The 20,988-nt window shown below is 37.6% G+C and overlaps 1 protein-coding gene across 1 annotated transcript in view; it reads right to left on the bottom strand.

Moving 5' to 3' along the window:
• Nucleotides 1–8,872: 8,872 nt before the first annotated feature.
• The window catches only part of LOC137295839 (calcium/calmodulin-dependent protein kinase type 1-like), a 72,522-nt gene continuing 60,406 nt past the window's right edge, over nucleotides 8,873–20,988 (bottom strand). Inside the window, exons 3-10 of the mRNA XM_067827396.1 lie at nucleotides 18,015–18,089; nucleotides 15,503–15,641; nucleotides 14,718–14,841; nucleotides 13,335–13,410; nucleotides 11,386–11,498; nucleotides 10,982–11,060; nucleotides 10,643–10,730; nucleotides 8,873–10,221 (exon numbers count right to left, since the gene is read on the bottom strand). Coding sequence (XP_067683497.1) covers nucleotides 10,147–10,221; nucleotides 10,643–10,730; nucleotides 10,982–11,060; nucleotides 11,386–11,498; nucleotides 13,335–13,410; nucleotides 14,718–14,841; nucleotides 15,503–15,641; nucleotides 18,015–18,089 — 769 coding nt within the window. The 3' untranslated portion in view covers nucleotides 8,873–10,146. The remainder of the gene's footprint in view (nucleotides 10,222–10,642; nucleotides 10,731–10,981; nucleotides 11,061–11,385; nucleotides 11,499–13,334; nucleotides 13,411–14,717; nucleotides 14,842–15,502; nucleotides 15,642–18,014; nucleotides 18,090–20,988) is intronic.

Below are 20,988 nucleotides of genomic sequence, written 5' to 3'. Positions count from 1 at the left end.
TTCATATTAACTAAAGAATACACATATACTCTTAAAAATAGTAGGGGAACTTCATTATGTTTATTTACTATTAAAAATACTTAGGAGATTTATCGGAGTCAATCAATGTTGATATGATACTATTGAATGTTTTGAGAGTGCATCACCATTTGCACTTCCTTACCACCACAGTTAGTTGGAATATAGTCGTTTTTGAAAGATGATTGGTGTATGGCGTGTAATTTGTATGTATACGATTTTCATTTTAAAACAAACGACTGAAAGCTAAAAATGTGTGATGCAAGATGAGTGTCAAAATTAATGTTCTAAGTGATTTTTCGCCCTTCTTGAAAAGCGTCAAAATCAAGAATAGGACCCCATGCACGTGTATGGGGTTATTGCGTTGTGCACGTGCATACCATATAAGTTATCACATCGGGTCTAGGGAAATACGGGGTTTTATCAGTTCCGAGTAAGGTTGTAATACAATGATAACGCATAGATGACTTTCGTAGCGGGATTACACGACTTTTATACTCCCGCTCTCGGATCGTGATGGATGTACATGGTATTTTATCAGAGTCACGTGGACCAATCAAAACTCGACATTCTTACATGAGGCTAGATAATGAGTTGTATTTAGGGGTGGTAATAGAGGGAAATGGTGGTGCGTTCATAAGATGTCTGTCCTTGAAACTTTTGTCAACGTTTACACTTCTAATCGAAACTGAAAGTTCATGTTCCCGTACTGTTTCTTTTTTAAGAGTATATTCTAGAAAGGTAGCAAACATTGTACCTTCTCTCGCTGGTCTGAAATCAATATTGCATTAGAATTACCAACCACATAAATTTAATGCATACTCCCGCTGCAAATATGACACTTTTGTGGCATTCCGGTCGTCTTACCATATTCTATTTACACAGATACTAGTTTCGTAATTTGACTTGCTCTGTGCTCAGTACACAGATATGCTGACGTGTAAATTTCAAAAAGAAATAAGTTGATAAAATATAAAGGTTCGTAGGCATCCCATGCAATAGAAATATCCAAGACAATTCAAAGCATGTAAATGACAACAAAATGACGCAGCAAGCCACAGCTGTGGCGTCGTGGAAGGCCATCTCTTGGCCACCCGATAGCAGGCATGGGGCCGACTCTCCCTCCATATCCGATCATGATCTTTCGTCCCGTCCGACTGTGATACGAGCATGCGCTACTTGAAATGGCAACAGCTTCCCAGGCAAGAGAGAAACTAAGCCACCATGGTACACTTCGTTTTCCAGGAACTGATATTGTAAACCATCTCTTGTTTTCCCAGAATAACTGCATTTGACGTTTTGGTTTTGAAAGGACAGGTTTTACTTTTCGTTAGAAATACCCTCTTCCCAGGTTTTACTTTTCGTTAGTAAGACCACTTCCCAGGTTTACTTCTCCTAACTTTATATGAATATCAACATTCAAATGACACAAGAGTGTTTAAAATCAATTGAAAAATACCATTCAAGATTAAACTCACAATACAAATGTTTTCCCAAGCAGAATTGCAACCGCAAATCTTAGATCAGTAGACAGTCTACCGCACGGCCACGGGGCCGACGAAGGTGGTGAGGTTAAATTATCTACTTACAGGTATACTTTCATTAAATTGATTTTACGCGCGCTTCGGTTATTGTTACGTAGCTTCATTAAATGATCAACTACATTGTAATTACCCATCATTGACGGTATATATGTTAGGGAAAACACTTCTCGCTTTTGGTAGACAATGTAAAACCATCGGGGTCGGGAAACCCTTCGGGGCTCCTCTTTCTTTCACGGTGGTGAAAGAAGATTCCCAAAACAGTCACCAACCGGTAAGGAATAGTGAAGAGTACTGATGATTTACGCCGCAATATTCCTGCTATATATATGGCGACAGGTTGTAAATAATCAAGTCTCGACCAGACCCACTAGCAACTGAAAACACGAGGAACGATTCATTCAAGCAATCGGCACAGCCCACAAGTGTTACTCATCCAGGTCACCTATCATGATCCTGGTGGTCGATTCTACTAAGAATCTGTTCCTTTTTCTAATGCGGATTGCTGTAGGATAGGAATTTCATACACAAAAACACAGTCACCAATTTAAGGAAATAAACTTTATTTTCCGTGAAAAATAGCCATGAAGTAGAGACATCTTATATTGTTTATATATCTGTCTAACGGCTTCATGTCTTGTCACAAAATATTATTTGACTGAAGTCATATCTACTCCAGACATATATGACAGTATTGTCCTCCACAGTTGTGACAGCAAAATGGGGATCTCCTCCACAGCCTATGTAGAAATAACAGATACTGCGGCACACAGCAGTGATACCCCAGCACGCAATGACAAGACTGGTAAGAAAGACTGCTTGAAAGCAACAGTGGAGGAAGTGACTGCTTCAGGGGTATGTGATGGCGTTTTCAACAGCAGCATCGTTCAGAGGAAGCAGAGCTCGCCAAGAGGGTATGATTATGTACTGGATGGCTTGGCGGAACATGCTCCTACACCACCAAGCCACTACCCACACTTGGCGGTGCCAAGGACCTCTGGAAGGGTTTAGTAGAGGTGGTCTACCTGACGCCACCAGAAGTGGAACATGTTTCTGACAGTGATGTAAACTGAACTGGGTGCTCTTTCAGACAACAGACTGGCCAACTTTGAGCCCCATCCGGTAGTGAGCGTGCATGGTCATATTGCCATATCCATTTGGTGGAACAGCGAGTGTATGTATCTCGCCTTCCAAACTATATGGCAACAAGTATGTTAGTTTGAGGTAATTACTTATAGCAAACTACTATTCTGATATGTTAGTCCAGGTCGGTTTCAGTTATGGACACATGCCATGTAGGGCGCTATTTGCTGACACTACACACAGAAAAGCAATATATTTTGTTTAGTGTGGTCTAATACAATACAATCACCCTAATACAAGTATTGCTGCATTTTCATTTCTTGTAAGAACATTATAACAGGCACTTACAGTATTGCAATAGACAACATGAAGACATATATGCCTCCCATTAACATGTGAGAATTTGCTTCAGTCCCTTGCATTAGAGAAAGTCTTGAGGGTGATTTGGTACAAAAATTACGTCGGGCGTTTATTGGTTTGCCAGTAGAGAGAAACGCGGAAGAATGTACAAACTACAGAACGACAAAATCGTGCAATTTATCAGTTTCATACTTATTTCATATTCAGTCCATATGCTCAAATTTATAAACCGCGTTGCATTTTATATGTTGTACCAGGGATACTATGTACAGAGGAAGAAGAAAGTCAGACTCGGATCGTATGACTCAGATCGTCACACAACCAGTGTAGCATATATATATGTGTGTGTGTGTGTGTCTCTCTCTCTCTCTCTCTCTCTCTCTATATATATATATATATATATATATATATATATATATATATATATATATATATATGTCTGTTTGTATATATATGTGTATATATGTGTGCCGAATCCGAGGAAAGATTGTTAGCAAGTCCTTAATGTTCTTGCGATCCTTTAAGTTGGGTCAATCTAGGCGACCCTTTGATAAATTAGGTTAATGGGAGTTTAGTTGAGAATCCTTCACTGATAAGGGGTTACAGCTTATTGAAGATCAAACTTTTAAAGAGAGATATTGTTGGACGTTTACAGTAGATCTTTATGTCGAACAGATCACAAATTGATCATGTATTGTGGCTTTCTACTGCACGATTTACTTGCCAATCTGATGTTGAATGGCAACAATATGGTTGTTTTGATAACAACATTGTTTTGATAGACTTTATGATTGTAGTCAATTTTGTAAAGATTGGAAAATTCCGGTTTGATAGTAGCTTGGGATGTTGGAGATCAACCGTGAACAGCAGTATGGACTTGCTGGAATTGAGTAGATCTCTGTTGGTCAATGGCAGGGAAATGGGAGGTTCATTCGAGTCAGTACTTTATTCACCTCTGGAAACAAAGATACCTTGACAGCATTGTAATTCAGCTGAAAGACTGGCTGGTCAGCATCAAGTCAAACAAACAGCATATGAATTTATACCTCTTTATTTGTGAAAATAGCACCGACCATCATCTTTGATGATGTCGATGAATGCAGTGATAAAGTGATGATAATGTAATGACAAAAGCCAGTGTTCCTGTGCAATAACGAGCTAGGTGAACCCCCAAGCCTCAAGGTGCCTTGGTAGCACAGAACGTCCTGATTGAAATAAGTTGGAACCATGCATCTCAGTGACCTGCCCAATCAACATGTGGCATCACACACTCAAAAACCCATAGGGCATGGTAAAGAGGTATATCATGTTTTATTGGACTGGTGGCTGGCATGATGATGGCAACATATGATGCCACGTGCTGAGAGGACAGCTCCCACATCACAGACACGTGAAGGTGTTCCACCAGGTACTTACACTTGATACGAGAACAGTCTTTGGGCAAGGGAACAACTTGTTCCCTTCAGAACCAAGTTTGTTTGTCACTGAAATCAATACTTCGCCATAAATGGCGTCCTTTACATTTTGAAATGCCAAAATCTAACAAGCATGAATATATTTTCTTGACTACTAATACAAAATTAATTCTCTAACAAAAGTCTTGGTACCAATTGTATATATTTATTTAGTTAGTGTTAATCTTATTGTAACATGTGCATAATAGTGCCATAAAACAGTATACATACATTTCAAGAACATAATACATTATATCAAACATGGAAGCATATCCAGAAGTTGAAACCATTTCATTTGCCATACAACACTACAAGCACCAGTACATATCATAGATGTGGTAAGATTTCAAACATTCCCATATATCTGTAGAAACTCATCTAAAATCAAACACCATATCTAAAACTTCCAAGGGGCTTTCTGAAATAATGTCTTCTATTCCATGAGTAATGTTTGTGTGTGCAACCTACAAAACATGCTTTTAGATAAGATTGATATGTGCTAAATGTGCTATATTCCATGTTACCAGCAAGTGTTGTTCGATGTGCACTAAAAGATTTTACATGTTTCCTATATCAGACATATGCTTTCCAAGTCATCTCTACACAAAGACAAAAACGATCACCACTGGTGCTTACCATGTCTAAAAAAATACTAAGGCGTGATGCCCCATAATAGGAGACATTAGACTGAATGTGACTAACAGAAGCTTTTCCTGAACATTTCACATGATATGATGCAAGCATTCAGATCACTACAAAATCATCAATAATGTCCGAAATGTTACCATTTTAATACTAAAATGTGTTGTTTGACTTATTTTACAGCCTCAAATTTCATGAAATATTAGTAAAGAAATTATACACAATCTGAAAGTAATTCCATTGTGCTGATAATGCATTTGATACTGTACTATTATTGTTTTTTTCTAAATTTCATATCCTATGGCCAAGTAAAGTGTTAACAGAGTGAAAAGTCAGAAGGCATTGCGTATAATATAGAATTCTTGCAAAAACATCAAAAAACTAGTTGAATAAAACAAACAATAAAACACCCACAGGAATAACGTTGCCCACTCTTTCAACTTCTACCACAACTGTACAATGTGTACATACATAAATATAGATATAAATGTAGACATATTCAGATTGGGTGTAAATAAACAATTTTACATGATGCAACATACAGAACATGCTTGTGATGAACTCTCCTCTGATACCTGCATAAACATCAACTCACATGAAACATATCGTGGATGTCTGTGGATTTAATTTTTATATTCTCAGGGCAATGAAAGACATGGTCATGTGACCACTTGTAACTGGCTGTATATGCAGCCTAGTAAATGTAAGCATAACAACCTTTGTAAATCAATGTTTAAGTACAGGTTAAAATGTCCTGGTAATACCTGTAAATGTGTGACCATTTGTTCATGATAAGAAGCTTAAGCTACATACAATTGCTTTGCACTAAGTCACCTGACATAGAGCCTGGGCAGCACAAACAGGTGATTGCTACTTCATGGCCTGACCCCAAACCTGGGTAGCACAAACAGGTGCTTTCTACTCCATGACCTGACCCCAAAACCTGGGCAGCACAAACAGGTGCTTGCTACTCCATGCCTGACCCCAAACCTGGGCAGCACAAACAGGTGCTTTCTACTCAATGACATGATCCCAAACCTTGGCAAGTAGAAGCCAAAATAATCCCTTCCTGGAACCTTACCTTTTGATTATCAAAACATCAAAAATGACACAAATAGTTCAGATAACGAAGTAACAGGCACAAAGGTCAGTTACTGAAATAACTCTGTCCTAAAAAGAGCCAAATAAATTGATATGTATGTACATAATATTTCATTTGATATTTAGTGAATCATAAGAATTAAAGGTAAAACATAATCAATGACTAATTAATGATTAATGAATAGTCAAATATTATAAAAGAGTTCCCCAGGACACGTCCCAGTTTAATGTATAACATGGCAGACCTAACAAAGCATGTGTCATTTTCCCACTGGAATGTCTTTCCAAGCAATAACAATAAAGTAATGAGCCAATCATATAGGTATAACAAGAGCAAACATAACAGTAACCGTTCATCATATCAACTTTCAGTTCAATGTAGATATCAATCATCACCTTTGGCTTTTAAATGCTTTCAAACTTCATCACTGAAGATCCCAACAAGAGTAACAGTTCAACAGGGTCAATTTAACAATAGCCTTTCATAAGAAAACTTATTGACACATTTCCAATGAGTATTGTTCTTGTTGGTGTATCATCAAAATTAGTTTATGAAAAAGGAAAATTTACAGAAGAAAAATTTCTTTACATTAGGCATTCTTATCTCAAAACATTTTGGTATAAAAATGAGATTTATACCATTGTTTCCTTTTTTTTTCTTTCTGAAACAATATCGAAACAATAATGGCTTGAGATAAGTTTTATAGTTTTACACAAACTGTATTAAGTCTGAAGAGCAGTTGGACCAATGTTGAGGCTAATGTGGCAGTGTTCAATGGAAGGAAACAAAGGAATGGCCAACTGTTGTATTTAACTGTAATTAATTTGTGGTTTTGTATAGTTTTTCAAAATTTCAAGACTATATATGAAATAATGAGTCAGTCTGGTGTTACTTAAGTTGAGCAGATTCTACTTTAACCTCTGATGACTTAATAGGTAATACTTCAGTGAAATGTCTTAATATCAATACTAACCATGGAAGAAGGATATTACATAGTGAAACTACACAAAGATCTAGCTATGTTTCCTGGTAACTCCACCCACCATCTCCACATAATATACTCCTTCTCATGCTTACATCACAACATCGCCCACAGCTCACCCAGTGGTACACTACAGTGCATAAGTAATAGCTAGCAGTCTAATGTACATGTCAAATATACAAAAAATGAAACACCTGAATGCATGGGAGGTCCAACGTAAGACAAGGTAAATGAGTGCAATATGCACCAAACAGAGTAAAAATAAATCACTGAAAGGAGGCTGGAACACTAGCTAGGCTGGAACACAGGGTTGACAAAAACAAACTAAAGAAGGACCTTAGCCAAGTCCTGAGCACAACTCCAGAAATTCTAATCCTATTTCAACATTGGAGCTTACTTTCATCTAGTGGCTTCATTGATATTAGTTCCATACATACTGGAAACAAGGTTGTTTTGCTCTTTTCTCAAATTCTTATACTATCCAGAACTAACTAGCAAATCTATCTCTCTGGAAATGGTTCATGGATATAACTGGGTATGAAACTCTTAATAATTTCAGCCTGACCACAGGTCGGTTAGTTGTAAAACCTGGCAGCCATGACCAACACTTACCTGCCAACAAATAATTTAGGCTTGACAAGTGAAGTAGTCTATCATATGATTATCCCGAAATATGATGAAAATCTTCATATACATGTCTAAGTTTTAACCCAAATGTCGGGCAGGTGAATTTGACAATTTGGCAATCCATGTATGTTGAAAATAACCCATCCTGGGCAATTGGACAGGCAGGTATTTCAGGTGGATACTATGCTAGGTAAAACCCCAAAATGTATTAGTACACACTTGTACCCATTATGCTGTGACAGTTAAATACCCAAGTCAGATATACCAATGGTTGAAGACTTGTTCATGTAAAGTTTCTTTCAAAGACATGGAGGAATAATTAAGTAAAAGTAGCTATGGATGCCTTCTACTGGCAAATTGTTATCAAAGGAATGCCTGTACACTTCATATTGGAAATACAAACATATTTAAAGTGACATAATTCAAAGGCAAGGACAGAAGGACACTTGTAATTCATTTTCTATAAGACAGCTTATCATAATCCATCACCCTATAGCTTGGTCATCCCCTCTGCTGTGTACGCCACAGTCCCACTGTTTGTACATCTCTCATATATTATTCCCTTGTACAATCCCAAGACTTCTTTTCCATTCACTTCTACCCCACCTTTGTATAACCCTCGCCTTCTTTTCCACTCACCCCTACTCAACCATTGTAAAAAGCCACCTATTTTCACTTACCACTTCCCCACCCTATTACAATCCGTAGCCATCTTTTCCACCCACCCCTACCCCACCATTGTATAACCCACCCAGCATTACTTAACTAGTCACTTCTTCCAGCCACAATTCCCACCTGTACAAGCATCTTCTCACTTCACTGCCCCACCATCCCCTCTGTTCACTCCCAGTGAAGCATCAAGTACTGCATTGCTCCTCACTCCTGTATGCTGGAATAAGGACTATCATAACTCAAGTGTAACTGAGAAGCAGTACTACTGTATAGTTGATTTGTGTGCTTGGAACAAATACTGATTCATATTGATTCAAATATTTGACACATTAATATTCATGAATAAAACTTCTAAACTATACAATTTCAAAATAATTCATAACATCTGATCTGATGTCAATATATATCTGTTTTAATTCATAAAACAGTATAAAAAAGTACATAAATACAAACCATACGTTTGATTATATATTTCAGCTGTTAAATATTTGGCAGAGGAGATTCAATATAACCTACAAAAGTTAAATATTTCTTAAATTTGACAATAGGTTCCAGTATTTGGGATGACCAGGGTAGGGATATTATGTCACTTTAAAATTATGCAAAAGAAGTAAGAAATATGTGAAAAGAAGATCCAACATAACAAACATGATGAAATAAAACACCTTACTTTGACACAATGTGGAAGCCACTACACTGAACATATGAATGAAATACTGAAAACATCAGCCTACTTTTCTCTGTAGATAAAGGAAAAACAACAAATCATTCACGTGAAAACATTTAGAAATGTTAAGATCCAATTTTTGAACACGAATACAATGCCACACTTTAATCAAATTCCAGGAAACAAATTTACAATTTACAAGGTAATGTAATTTCATGAACAGAAAATTCAAACAATTTTCCTTGCATTACATCAAAATTCTTGAGAATGTATCTTCCTTGAAACAAGTTACAACAGTCAAAATCTTCAAGTGAATAAAAAAGTAAACCTGTGTGACTTCTGTGCATATATTCACAATAGATTTACACAAACAATTAGTCTATGAAAACTATTTTTAGATGTATCTAAAATATGATATAAATCTCTACAATATTACTGTCAATTCCATGTATTAGTATTTACTAATGTCCAATGTTTTGTGCACACTGGATAGAATATGCCATGGAGGTTTTAAGTACATAGTAATGATTGACCATGATGAAAAATGATTATCAGTATCATTCTAATAAAAATATGTACTAATTGAGCAATCTTATTTATTGTATTTCTAAAAAGATTAAACTATTTGCAATGAAGCATCTTTGTCAAGTTCTGTACATAAATATTATGCGGAATTATGCATCTTAGTTAGGAATACAGGTTATCTACAAGACTAGTGAAGGTTTAGTGACACTAACAGAGCTACAACACATCATATCGACAGAGGCTATGTGATCAGGGCCAAATATGTGCGACAGTGCAAACCGCCCATGTGTGTCCGACACATGATTGTCTGATCGTCATGACAACTTGCATGTTTGTCCTTTGTACCACCTGTGTCTGTCCATTTGCAAGTTGGCGCCCCACAATCCAAACCACAACGGAAACCCTGTGTGGACATCCTCCAGCCTCAGAGTTGCTAGTTCCATGAGTTGCCTGTCAGAGTGATCTCCCTTTATTCAGTGATTGCTGTCCTCAGTGCGCATGGCCAGTTTCTTCATCTGCCGTATGACTGCTGCAGCATTGTAGGCTTGCTGCAACACACAACATGCCATCACTTGTATGCGGAATGTGCAACATCCTAATGTTTGTTTGTTGTTCAACACTTCACTCAGCAATATTCCAGCTATATGGCAGCAGGTTGTAAATAATCTGGACCAGACAACCCATGGCCAGTGATCAACACCATGAGCTTCAATCTATGCAAATGGGATACAATGACATTTATCTTACCTCACACATGAATGTCGCTTTCTGACTGGCTAAGTGCCAAGCAAGTCAGCAACTCAACCAACTCTTAAAACAAACATGGGTTGATGACAACCATGTCTGACCTAGATAGTCTTGTTGTTCACATCACCACAGAGAGGGCCGTAAACAAACTGTGACTTGTTATCATTATTGGATATGAGATTGACTTATGAAGAATTTACAACAGTGTATCTGTATACTGACCCTCCATCTTGTCTTGGCGAAGTTTTTCTTGATCTGAGCGCTGACAGAAGCATGGATGTCCTTGTCCAAGGCAGCATTACCAGAAATCCTGTTATGAATCACATCCCTCTCATAAAATAACAGTACATTCACGTCACTGATAAAGCTATTGAGGAAATATCATATACAACAGTTTTAACTGACCCTTTATCATCATAAGTACACGAGACCCACCCAAGATATTTCAGTACAAGCAGGTTCTAGCATCGGTACTACAATCACAACAGTGATATCTTTCATCCTGAATTATAACAGATAATTATAACATTATAACAGGCTATATTGTCTGTGACTACTTACCATGGATCATCCATTGCCTGCTTACATGTGAATCGTTGTTTGACATCCTTACACATAAGGTGTCGAATGAAGTTCTTGGCTGCAACAAGATGGGGCAAATCCTTCATTATCATATGACAGTGGAACTCGAGGGACGTTACTTCTTACACAAATCAGAATTCCACTGCCTAGAAATTTTCAGTCATATAGCTTAGACTGCATGGAACTTTGATGAACCAGGGTAAAAATATTCTGTACATTTGGACATCATGGTAGTCACTTATTGCAACAGAACTGAAGACCTAGGTTCTGGAAATGCTGAATATGAAGGAATAAAAACAGTTGTCTGAGAAAGGAACACAATTAATTATTTGAGGTCTACTCAACAGTTTCTACAGGGTCAAGAAAACAAGTACATGACATACCAGAGTCAGATATCTCATCCCAGTATGGAGAGTCAAACTCATACTCTGCCTTTAGGATCTGCTTGAACAGCTCTGCATCACTCTCATCATAGAATGGGGGGTACCCACAGAGCCTGCACGCAGTAAGAACACATGTAACAATCTCTAACCTACAGGTATAACATAGGTAACAACTTCCTACATACAGATTAACAGAGGAAACACCCTCCCACATACAGGTGTAATGCAGGTAACACCTTCCGACATACAGGTATAACACAGGTAACAACATCCTATACTCCGCCAATTCATGGTGGAGGCAATTATAGGCTATTGTATGTGGTCGGTGGAACTCAATATAGACACGAAAAACATCTATATTGAAAAACAATATCTTTGAAAGGAAGAACTAGGCCTCTATTGATTTTTGTCAGATTCACAAAAATGGATATTGAATATATAAAAAATCTAATATCAAACACTGACATCCTCAGGCCGTCAGTGATGATAGGTACTACTTGTATGCTTGAAATGTCATCATCCTGACGAATAAAGATTTTATACATATATATATATACAGTCATCTCTTGCTATAACATGCGTCTTGGGGTCCACGGACGACTCCCTCTGTTATTAGACCTCTGCATTATAGAACAAAGGCCAAGTAAAATCGTATTTTCCAAGGACATAACAGAACATGCATTATATACTAACCCAATAGCAATATATAATATATCTGTTACAATAACTGCTTAATATATAAAATATTCTGATAATGGAACAGAAGTTCTTTGACGTAATATTATCGGATTGTTTTTTCCTGAATCACTGGTACATTAGTCCAAACATCTGTGCACAACTGATCGCTATTTCCAGCTTAGTTGAATAACAGGTAGCATAACAGGAACAACAATTAAATCATCATGTCTAGTGATTTTTGATTGCAAGTTTCCCGTACATATATACATGCTTTCATTTTCAAAGTTTGTTTATTTCCACCTTCAACAACACGATATAGTTTTGATTGTGCACAATACATGAAATAACAGTTTTCTGCAAACATATTTAGCATAAAAATGAACACAGGCTGTTACCTGTGGATACATTTTACGTAGGAGACAGTTTGACAAGTCACTGCTGACTTCCCGCGGTACTTGCAACTTTGCTTGTAAAAAACAAAATGTTGGCCATTTAATTGTTAAAATTGACTTCAATGAGTCAATAACGCGGGTCTCAGAATCCATGGATAACAAGGTTGTAATCTGTCCGCAGTTGCTGAGAATAATGTGAAATTGGTGCTATCGTTGTAGGCACGAAAAATGGACACTCACGAATGTGGTAATGCCATTCACTCACGGTGTCTCCATTGTTTCTGTCAACCGTTTCGATGAATAAAATTGGGATTAAATTTAATCAAATAAAATGTGTTTTCTGACATCATAAGTTCTTGGATGACTGTGTTTAATTGCGTGGTGTGTTGTTTAACAGCCGACATTGTAAGTACTGGTAATAACTCGACTGATGGCATGTCTTGTCTTTCATAAGTTACTACTACGATGTTGGTATGATTATTATTCATAAAGCCCTGCCTGTTTTAAGCATCTGAAACACAATGGATATGTACAATAAACACTGTCAGTTGCCACTGAATTTCACTAGATTATGTTAGTTATGTTATTTACCATAGTGCAACAGTGGATTTAACCGAATCCATGGTATTGTGAAGCATGGTATTGCAAGGGATGACTGTATACACACATATACATATATACATATATATGAATGAGATAGATAGATAGACAGATATAGAGATATAGATATAGATAGATGTAGATATATAAAACACATATCTGAAATTTTTTAAACCATGCCACTTCATATCAAAGAAAGACAATTTCAGTATCAAATTTCCACACAATAAATATACACTGAGCTATAGTATGTAAGGTACAGAGAGCTACGTGACGTACAGTATGTAGGCTATGACACCTATAGACCAGCAGTCCACCTCCTTTCCATACGGCTGCTGGGCCAGCACTTCAGGGGCTGCAAACAAAGAACATCAGGAGATAAACACACAAGCAAAAATCAATGCAGTATCACACCCCATGCAGGTTGTGTTGGGAACAAAGCCAAGCACTACAGGTTCATCACAGGAATGCACAACTGCGACCTTGGATGAAACACTCTTCATAAGGGCAGTCACAGTAAACAACTACCTTGGACACAGGTAACACAGAAAGTGATTCATACATGCAACCTAAATGCAGTCACCAAACTGGTACTGACAGCTGTTCATACAGGCAGTCTGCATGCACGGCAACCAAGTTGGTGGAGACTGACGTTCATACAGGCAGTCTACATGCACAGCCACCACCATGGTGGAGACATGAGTTTGATCTGGCTGTCTACAGGCACAGCCACCACCTTGGTGAAGACAGCCATTGATACAGACAATCAACAATCATCTTTGACACAGACAGATCAGTTCCTTGTGACATCATGCCTGAGGATACTGTTTTTCTCAATAGTCAAACTTATTTCAGCTATATGATAGTCATTTGAATGATCAAGTCTGAGCCAGACAAACCAGTGATGCAGTGTAAGGACTGCCCACCCCAGGTATGATGACCTCCATTGAACCAAGTTCCAGAATCAGACAATCCAATCTGTCTAATCAGTCAATGACAAGGTTATGGCACAGTGGACCTGCTGAGCAACAACCTGCTGGGGACAAGCCAAGACAAGGACAAGGGGCAGTAGGCCACAGCTTGTGACTCTGATTACTTCAACACTTTATCATAATATGTACTCAATAACTAACCATTCCTACAAACACTAACACTTGCATTGTATACGTAGCTATATATATTAGTGTCTAACTCTAACTGAAAGGTTCCACAAATGTTACTCAGCACCTCAGCTAGCTTGCAGTTGTTTCATATCCACTTCTGGGATATTACGATATGAAACAACAAAATCTTCACAGTTGAATGAGAAAGATAAAATGTTCTAGACATGACAAATGATAGGTCAATGTTATCAAGCAATAATCATTTTCTTACAGAAAGGAAATTTACAGACCCTAGGCCAAATGAAGATCAAATGATAAAAATATAGCAGTATCGCACAACACATCTGAACATTTGGGGCTTATGATAGCAGGGTCCCATTCGTACAAAGCAACAGTCATAAGTCTATGTGTGCCACCTTTCCTTAATGGGATAACAAGGACATTTGTTATCTGTCAATGTGTACTGAGTTCTCCACTAGGATGAATGGTACACCTAATCTCTGGCTGCATGTGCCACTTGCTTGCTACACATGAAGACTTCCAAAGGGCGTTGACTTGCCTACATATCCTGGTGTGCCACATGCTGTCTCCATAATCCCGGTACCCTCCACTTTTGACAACCCAAAGTCACTGATCATGATTTTTGAATCTTCATCATGGCTGTAGTACAACAAATTCTCTGGCTGAAAAACAATATCACAAGCATAACTCTCTCGACCAACCATAGGGTCTTGGGAAACCTTGGGCTGAGTAGGAGATGACATACAGGGTGCATGGCAATGTGTGTGAATGTGTAAACATGACATTAACTGTTGTCAAATTTACTGTCATATTACTTGTATAAACACCTGTGTAAACTAACTCACATACATCTTCATTCAGTAGGGTTCAACTCAAAACTGACACATGCAAATGTTCACGTGACTCCAGCCATTGCATATGTTATAAGGACAATCATCAGATAGAAACTAACATGGTGATACATCATCTGTTGTCTATCCTTCTGTCTGACCATATAACACTTACAGCTCACATGCAAAATGCAAACAGAAAAGCTTTATTTCACCTCTGTACAATAGGTAATGAAAACATACATTCACATACATTTTTTTAAATGTTTTAGCTGGCAAATCCTATCTATTACTTTCCATTTAACATTTATATGGTGTTGCCCTATATAATGTTTATCTCACCACAAGAATGCCAGTTTGTTATTTCTATACTTCACTGTCAGTCAACTCCTACCTTCAGAGTATCCATCCATTGTGATGACAGATATAGACATTTAACTGTGTACCTAGATACAGACACTTTGTCTAACCTACTGTATGAGGCTGTACCTACCTTCAAGTCTCTATGTACAACCCCCTTTGTGTGCATATAGTCAACTGCAGCCAGAACTTGCTTTATCAAGTTACTGGCATCCTTCTCTGTGTAGCTTCCTTTCTCCACAATTCTGTCAAACAGCTCCCCACCAGTGACACTGAAAACACCAAACCATCAGTTCAACCTCTCCCTTCCATCAGTTCAAAATCTTCCAAAAACACTCATTCCTAAAGTTGTTCACCAAAACAATCAAACAACATTCCAGAGTGTGTGTTAAGTGTATTTATCAGGTCTTAGCTATATTTATTATACACCCTGGACAGTCTGTTTGAAATTTGTTACTTATAATGTCTGTTATCTTGGGTCTTTTAACTGGGAGTTAATCCAAACATTCAATATCATGTTAAATGATCTCCACATGTTTACTTGATGTTTCAGAAACAGGACATGCAGCTGATGTGCTGGCTGACTGCATCTATCATGCTGTCAATGTTGGCTCGTTACGGTATTGATCTTTGATGGGTATCTTCAAAACAATGCCACCTGATCTTCAGAATGGAGGTAATCTTCTTAATTGGCATCTGATTTTTCATAAACACTTAACAGTGAAACACTTAAAGTATGCCTGCCAAAACATGGCTGCATTCTGGCAAACAGGAAATTCATATACCAATTATAATATTCCTCATTCCCGAAAGACTTGGCTTTTACTGTGCATCTGTTATCTGTACAGTTGAAAAATGTAACAAAAGGTTAACTTACTATAAAAAATGTTTGTGAGTGAGTTTTAGTTTTTGTGCTTTTTGGCAATATTCTAGCTATATCATGGCGGGGCACACCAGAAGTGGGCTTCACAGATCGTCACCCTTGTGAGGGATCAAACTCAAATCTTTGGCATGACCAGTGAACATTAACCAGAAGGCTACCCCGCCACCCAACAAAATGTTTGTTTTGTTAAAAGCAATGACCAGCTTTCCCTAACAGGGCCTCCAGCACACCTGATGCACTAAATCTCACACACAAACATCATCAGAGAACAGTAATGACAAGCCAAGGACAAGCCCAGCTTGACCTGTATTATTGGAGAACACTGATTTAATCAGTATCATTTCACAGAAGTCCTCTTTCCACATTTATCACCAAGCCATGAAATGGACCTCTTGGGACTCATTTCAACTCTCTGTGGGTCCCGTGCACTTTAATCAGTATCAAGCACATGTGATATACCTCACTGTCAGCATCTTGTGTGCAGCCAGGTTCTATATTAATACAACTGAGTGAATATTGTTTACCGTAGTACTGTACCTACATCACTGCTGCCTTGAAATAATTGAATGTGACATTGTTACTACAGCTTGAAGAACTTGGAGCCTATTTTGAATAAAAAGCCCTCCAGGGGTGTCTGCTATGTTAGACAGTGCAGGAAGATGGAGAGACGCTGACCTTGGAGCATGGGCAGACAGATGTGGGAGAATGATTCAGGAGGTACTTGATCAACTTCTTGTCTCTCCATCTTCTTATTGTTGTACAAAGGGAACTAGGCTGAAGGGATAAGGACTGGCATCTATCTGTCTCCAAGGCGAAGTCTAAGCTGGGAATATGAGGGATCATGAAGCCCTATGATAGAATGAAGCCAAAGTTGAGAGGGTGGGGGTGGGATTCTCTTACAAATTGTTAGTGATGTTTCGGAAAGGGCAAAGCAACTGAAAATACTTCATCAGAGGCTGAGGTTCAGCTATTCACAACCACCTTCTGGGAATTACCCTGTGCTTATCTCCTGGGTAAGTATTGATGTATCAATCTCTGTGCCACAGTAATTTGTCAATAACATGACCTTCTCCAAAATGTCTCAGCATTCAAGATATATTATTTGTCTGTATTGGAATATTTCTATTTGGTCAATAGCTATATGCCACTAAGCACTAAGGGCACCACTGAAAATGGCATGGTGGTTGTTGGTAGCAACTGGACTCCACTGGGAGGGTGAACACAAGAAAGGAGTGAGTGAGTTTAGTTTCACGCTGCACTCATCTACATGGCGGCAGTCCACAAGAAAGGAGGTTTTGTTTGCTTCTGTGTTCAACTGTATAAGCTGTATCAGCAAAATATCTGGGGTAGCAGCGTAATATGACACACAGCCAGTCAAGAAAGTGAGTCTGACCACTTGATCCCTCAACCCGAATCTCAAACAGGATACATATGTCAACAATAGAAAAAATTGTTGATTCAACCATAGAGACTGTTGTGAATGGTGGAATCTGTTATGACCTGAATGCGTATTTGCCAATAACTCATACTCACATGGATGACTCTGCTCTGATCTGAATGGGATGTGGTTCATTCCATTCTGACCTAAACATGAGATGGGTGACAACTCAATTGGGATCTGAATGTGACATGGTTGACTCTATTGTATGTGTGCTCTGTGACTGACTCACTGCTGAAATGAATGTGAGATATTGTGACCTGAGCATGTTGCCTGAATGTGAGATTTTAACAAATCACAACTGGTGCTCCAATTGCTACTCACAGTTCCATGACGAGGAAGACATGTGTCTTGTCATCAAACACATCCACCAGCTGTACAATGTTGGGGTGGTTCAGTCTGAAACACAAAACAACATGATTTGGGAAGAAATTAATCAGCACTCATTTTATCCCTGAGATGTACAAAACAAATCAAGGCTGAAATTACAGCCTGCCACCTGTATGTGCAGATCACATCTTCAATTATTCCCCTCCTCCATCTCTAATATACAGGTAAGGAGGGGGATACTTCACCTACAGGTAGTCCAGGCAGGGCATTTCCAGTTTACCTCTTGGGAAGTACAGTTTGCAACAAATCACTTGGCTTGTCTGTTAGGCTGATTATACATTTCATATATTTATTTTCTTTCAGCCTGTTTCGACAAAAAAAATGAATGACTTCAAGATGCTGATTCCAAATAGGTTAATGTGACTAAGTTCGGGTTGTCTGTTCATACATTATCCAGTGGTGCTCACTAAGTACTGTTTTAAGTTTCAAAACTTGACAACGAGCACTATTACTTTCAACATAGGCACTGTTACATTATGTCAAAACAACAGAAGAAACAAAATGTGCCCAACTTCCACTGGCATTCTCACATTTGAAAATAAGATGCAACAAAACATTTGCAAACAAGTGGGGAACGAAGCAATAGATTAAACAAACATATGTTGAAAAATTCTGTTTTGTTTTATCAAACATATTACCAATGTAACAAATCAAAACATACATGTTATGCCTGTGATTTTGTAGATGTCTAACTAGCTTTTGTTCCTTAAGGCCAAGTACTGAAAGATGTTACATAAGAGAACATGAAACAATTGTACTCCCATTTCATGGCACTAGAGAGGTATTTTACTGAATCTGTGATGTGAAATGGCTGCTTGGTTACAAACTGGTTCTAATGATGCAACACACCTCTAAGGATTCATGCTCTTCACCCTAGTTTGAATAGACAGTAGCCAAGTCAGATTTTGTGCAGCTGTACCTTGTACTTTTAGATTGGTTTAGCCACTAGAAAGGTCTAAGGTAGTTAGTTCAAATGTTTCTATACCACACTCCTAACTTGATTATGGGGAAGAAAGGGAAGAGCCAACTCAAAACTACAATGATTGTGGTTTATCATTCCTTGCACCACACACCACACTACTTGCACCACACTCACACACCATACTGCAAGTGCAATCCTTACACCACACTGAAAGGGATCATCTCACGGAGTGTAGTCCATAGGAAGCACACAGCCACACATCACTGATGACAGTGTAGTCATCAAAGGTAAAGCAAATCCCCTCGGCCAGATATCAGTACCCTAGTTAATGCATAATGCACCTCTTGATGTCTTCTTTAATGTGAGCAGAAAACACACCATAACAATCACTTTCAAGTGTAAAAGATGTGATCTGCATCTCTCATCAGCCTAACTTCATGAATACAGGAACAAGGGAAACAATGATGATCAAACAGGACTACTTGTAGGTCAATAAAGTCACCGTCCTGCACATTTAATTGTGAACAAAGAGTACAACCTCATATTAAAACATTTATTTTCATTATGTATATGTTTTAGAAATGTCTTGTCTGTATTGCTTTTGGAGAAATGAACCCTAATCTCTGATAAATCTGCAGCCAATATATTTTGAATATTTCTTTAAAGCAGCACCTACTAATCAGTAGCCCTTCAACATATTGAATTTTAGCAAGAGGGTATTCCATGCTTTGGAATTTTAAAAATAATTCAGGTGTTCTTGATCCTATATTGTCGCTTATCAAATGCACACATTGTGTGCACATTATTAGTATATATATATATCCTGTTTAACTGTTAGTTAAATGTTCCAAGGAATAGACCAGGAGCACTGTGTTAAACAAAAAAAAAGAAGTTGACATCCATAACATTTTGTCGTATGCTAGAATGCACTTTGCATTGTCTGTGAATGTATGAAAATCAAGGATTCAATAAATTGAGTGGTGTACATGTCCAACACAGTACAAGATACTATGATAATATGTGATAAGAACTTCAAGTACGTGAGATTTGCTCAAATTCACACTAATGCTTAGTGTCTGAATATATAAAATTTTGATAAATACACAGAGAATCTCACCCAAGTGTTGATAAAGTAACAAATATCCAAGGCTTGCCCAGGATATTTTTACCTTTATGAATGTGTTGATATAATTGACTTCAGTATTCTATTTATCATTCATTGTCAATGGAAAATGTATATCTCCAAACACAGTACTGACATTAGATTTGCAGCGCAGCAATGTCATAGCACTGTGACGTCATCTACTTCATTTCGTCATAGCATTCTGAGGGCACAGTCAAAATCTACTGTCAAAATGATATCTCCTAGGAGATATTGCCTGATCTCACACCAGCAATATCTCTTGTGGAACACAGCTTTGGATGATAAAAATCAGCCACAGTGAGATGGGAGATTTAAGAGACAGTCTGACAAAGTGAGCAAGTCAGACTAATCATAAAGACTCTTTAATAGAACAGAGATGGGATATGTTTCAAATAAGCAAGATATATGCATTGCAAAAAGAGAGCCTGGATACACTTCAGTACAGTGTTTAACCAAGGACATACACAACAAGGATCTTCTCCTACGTTGCAATCATATATCTTCAGAGAAAAGTGATTTCAGTTCATATATATATACATACATATACATATGTATGTGGATGTGTATATGTGTGTATGTATATATATATATGCATATATATGTATATATATATATGCATAAATGTATATATATATATATATATATATATGCATAAATGTATATATATATGCATAAATGTATATATATATGCATAAATGTATATATATATATATATGCATAAATGTATATATATATATATATATATGCATAAATGTATATATATATGCATAAATGTATATATATATATGCATATATATATGCATATATATGTATGTGTATACATATGTGTGTGTGTATGTATG

This window comes from Haliotis asinina, chromosome 9 (genome assembly GCF_037392515.1).
Source record: "Haliotis asinina isolate JCU_RB_2024 chromosome 9, JCU_Hal_asi_v2, whole genome shotgun sequence".
Classification (NCBI taxonomy): domain Eukaryota; kingdom Metazoa; phylum Mollusca; class Gastropoda; order Lepetellida; family Haliotidae; genus Haliotis; species Haliotis asinina.
This window is presented reverse-complemented; position numbering and strand designations above follow the sequence as displayed.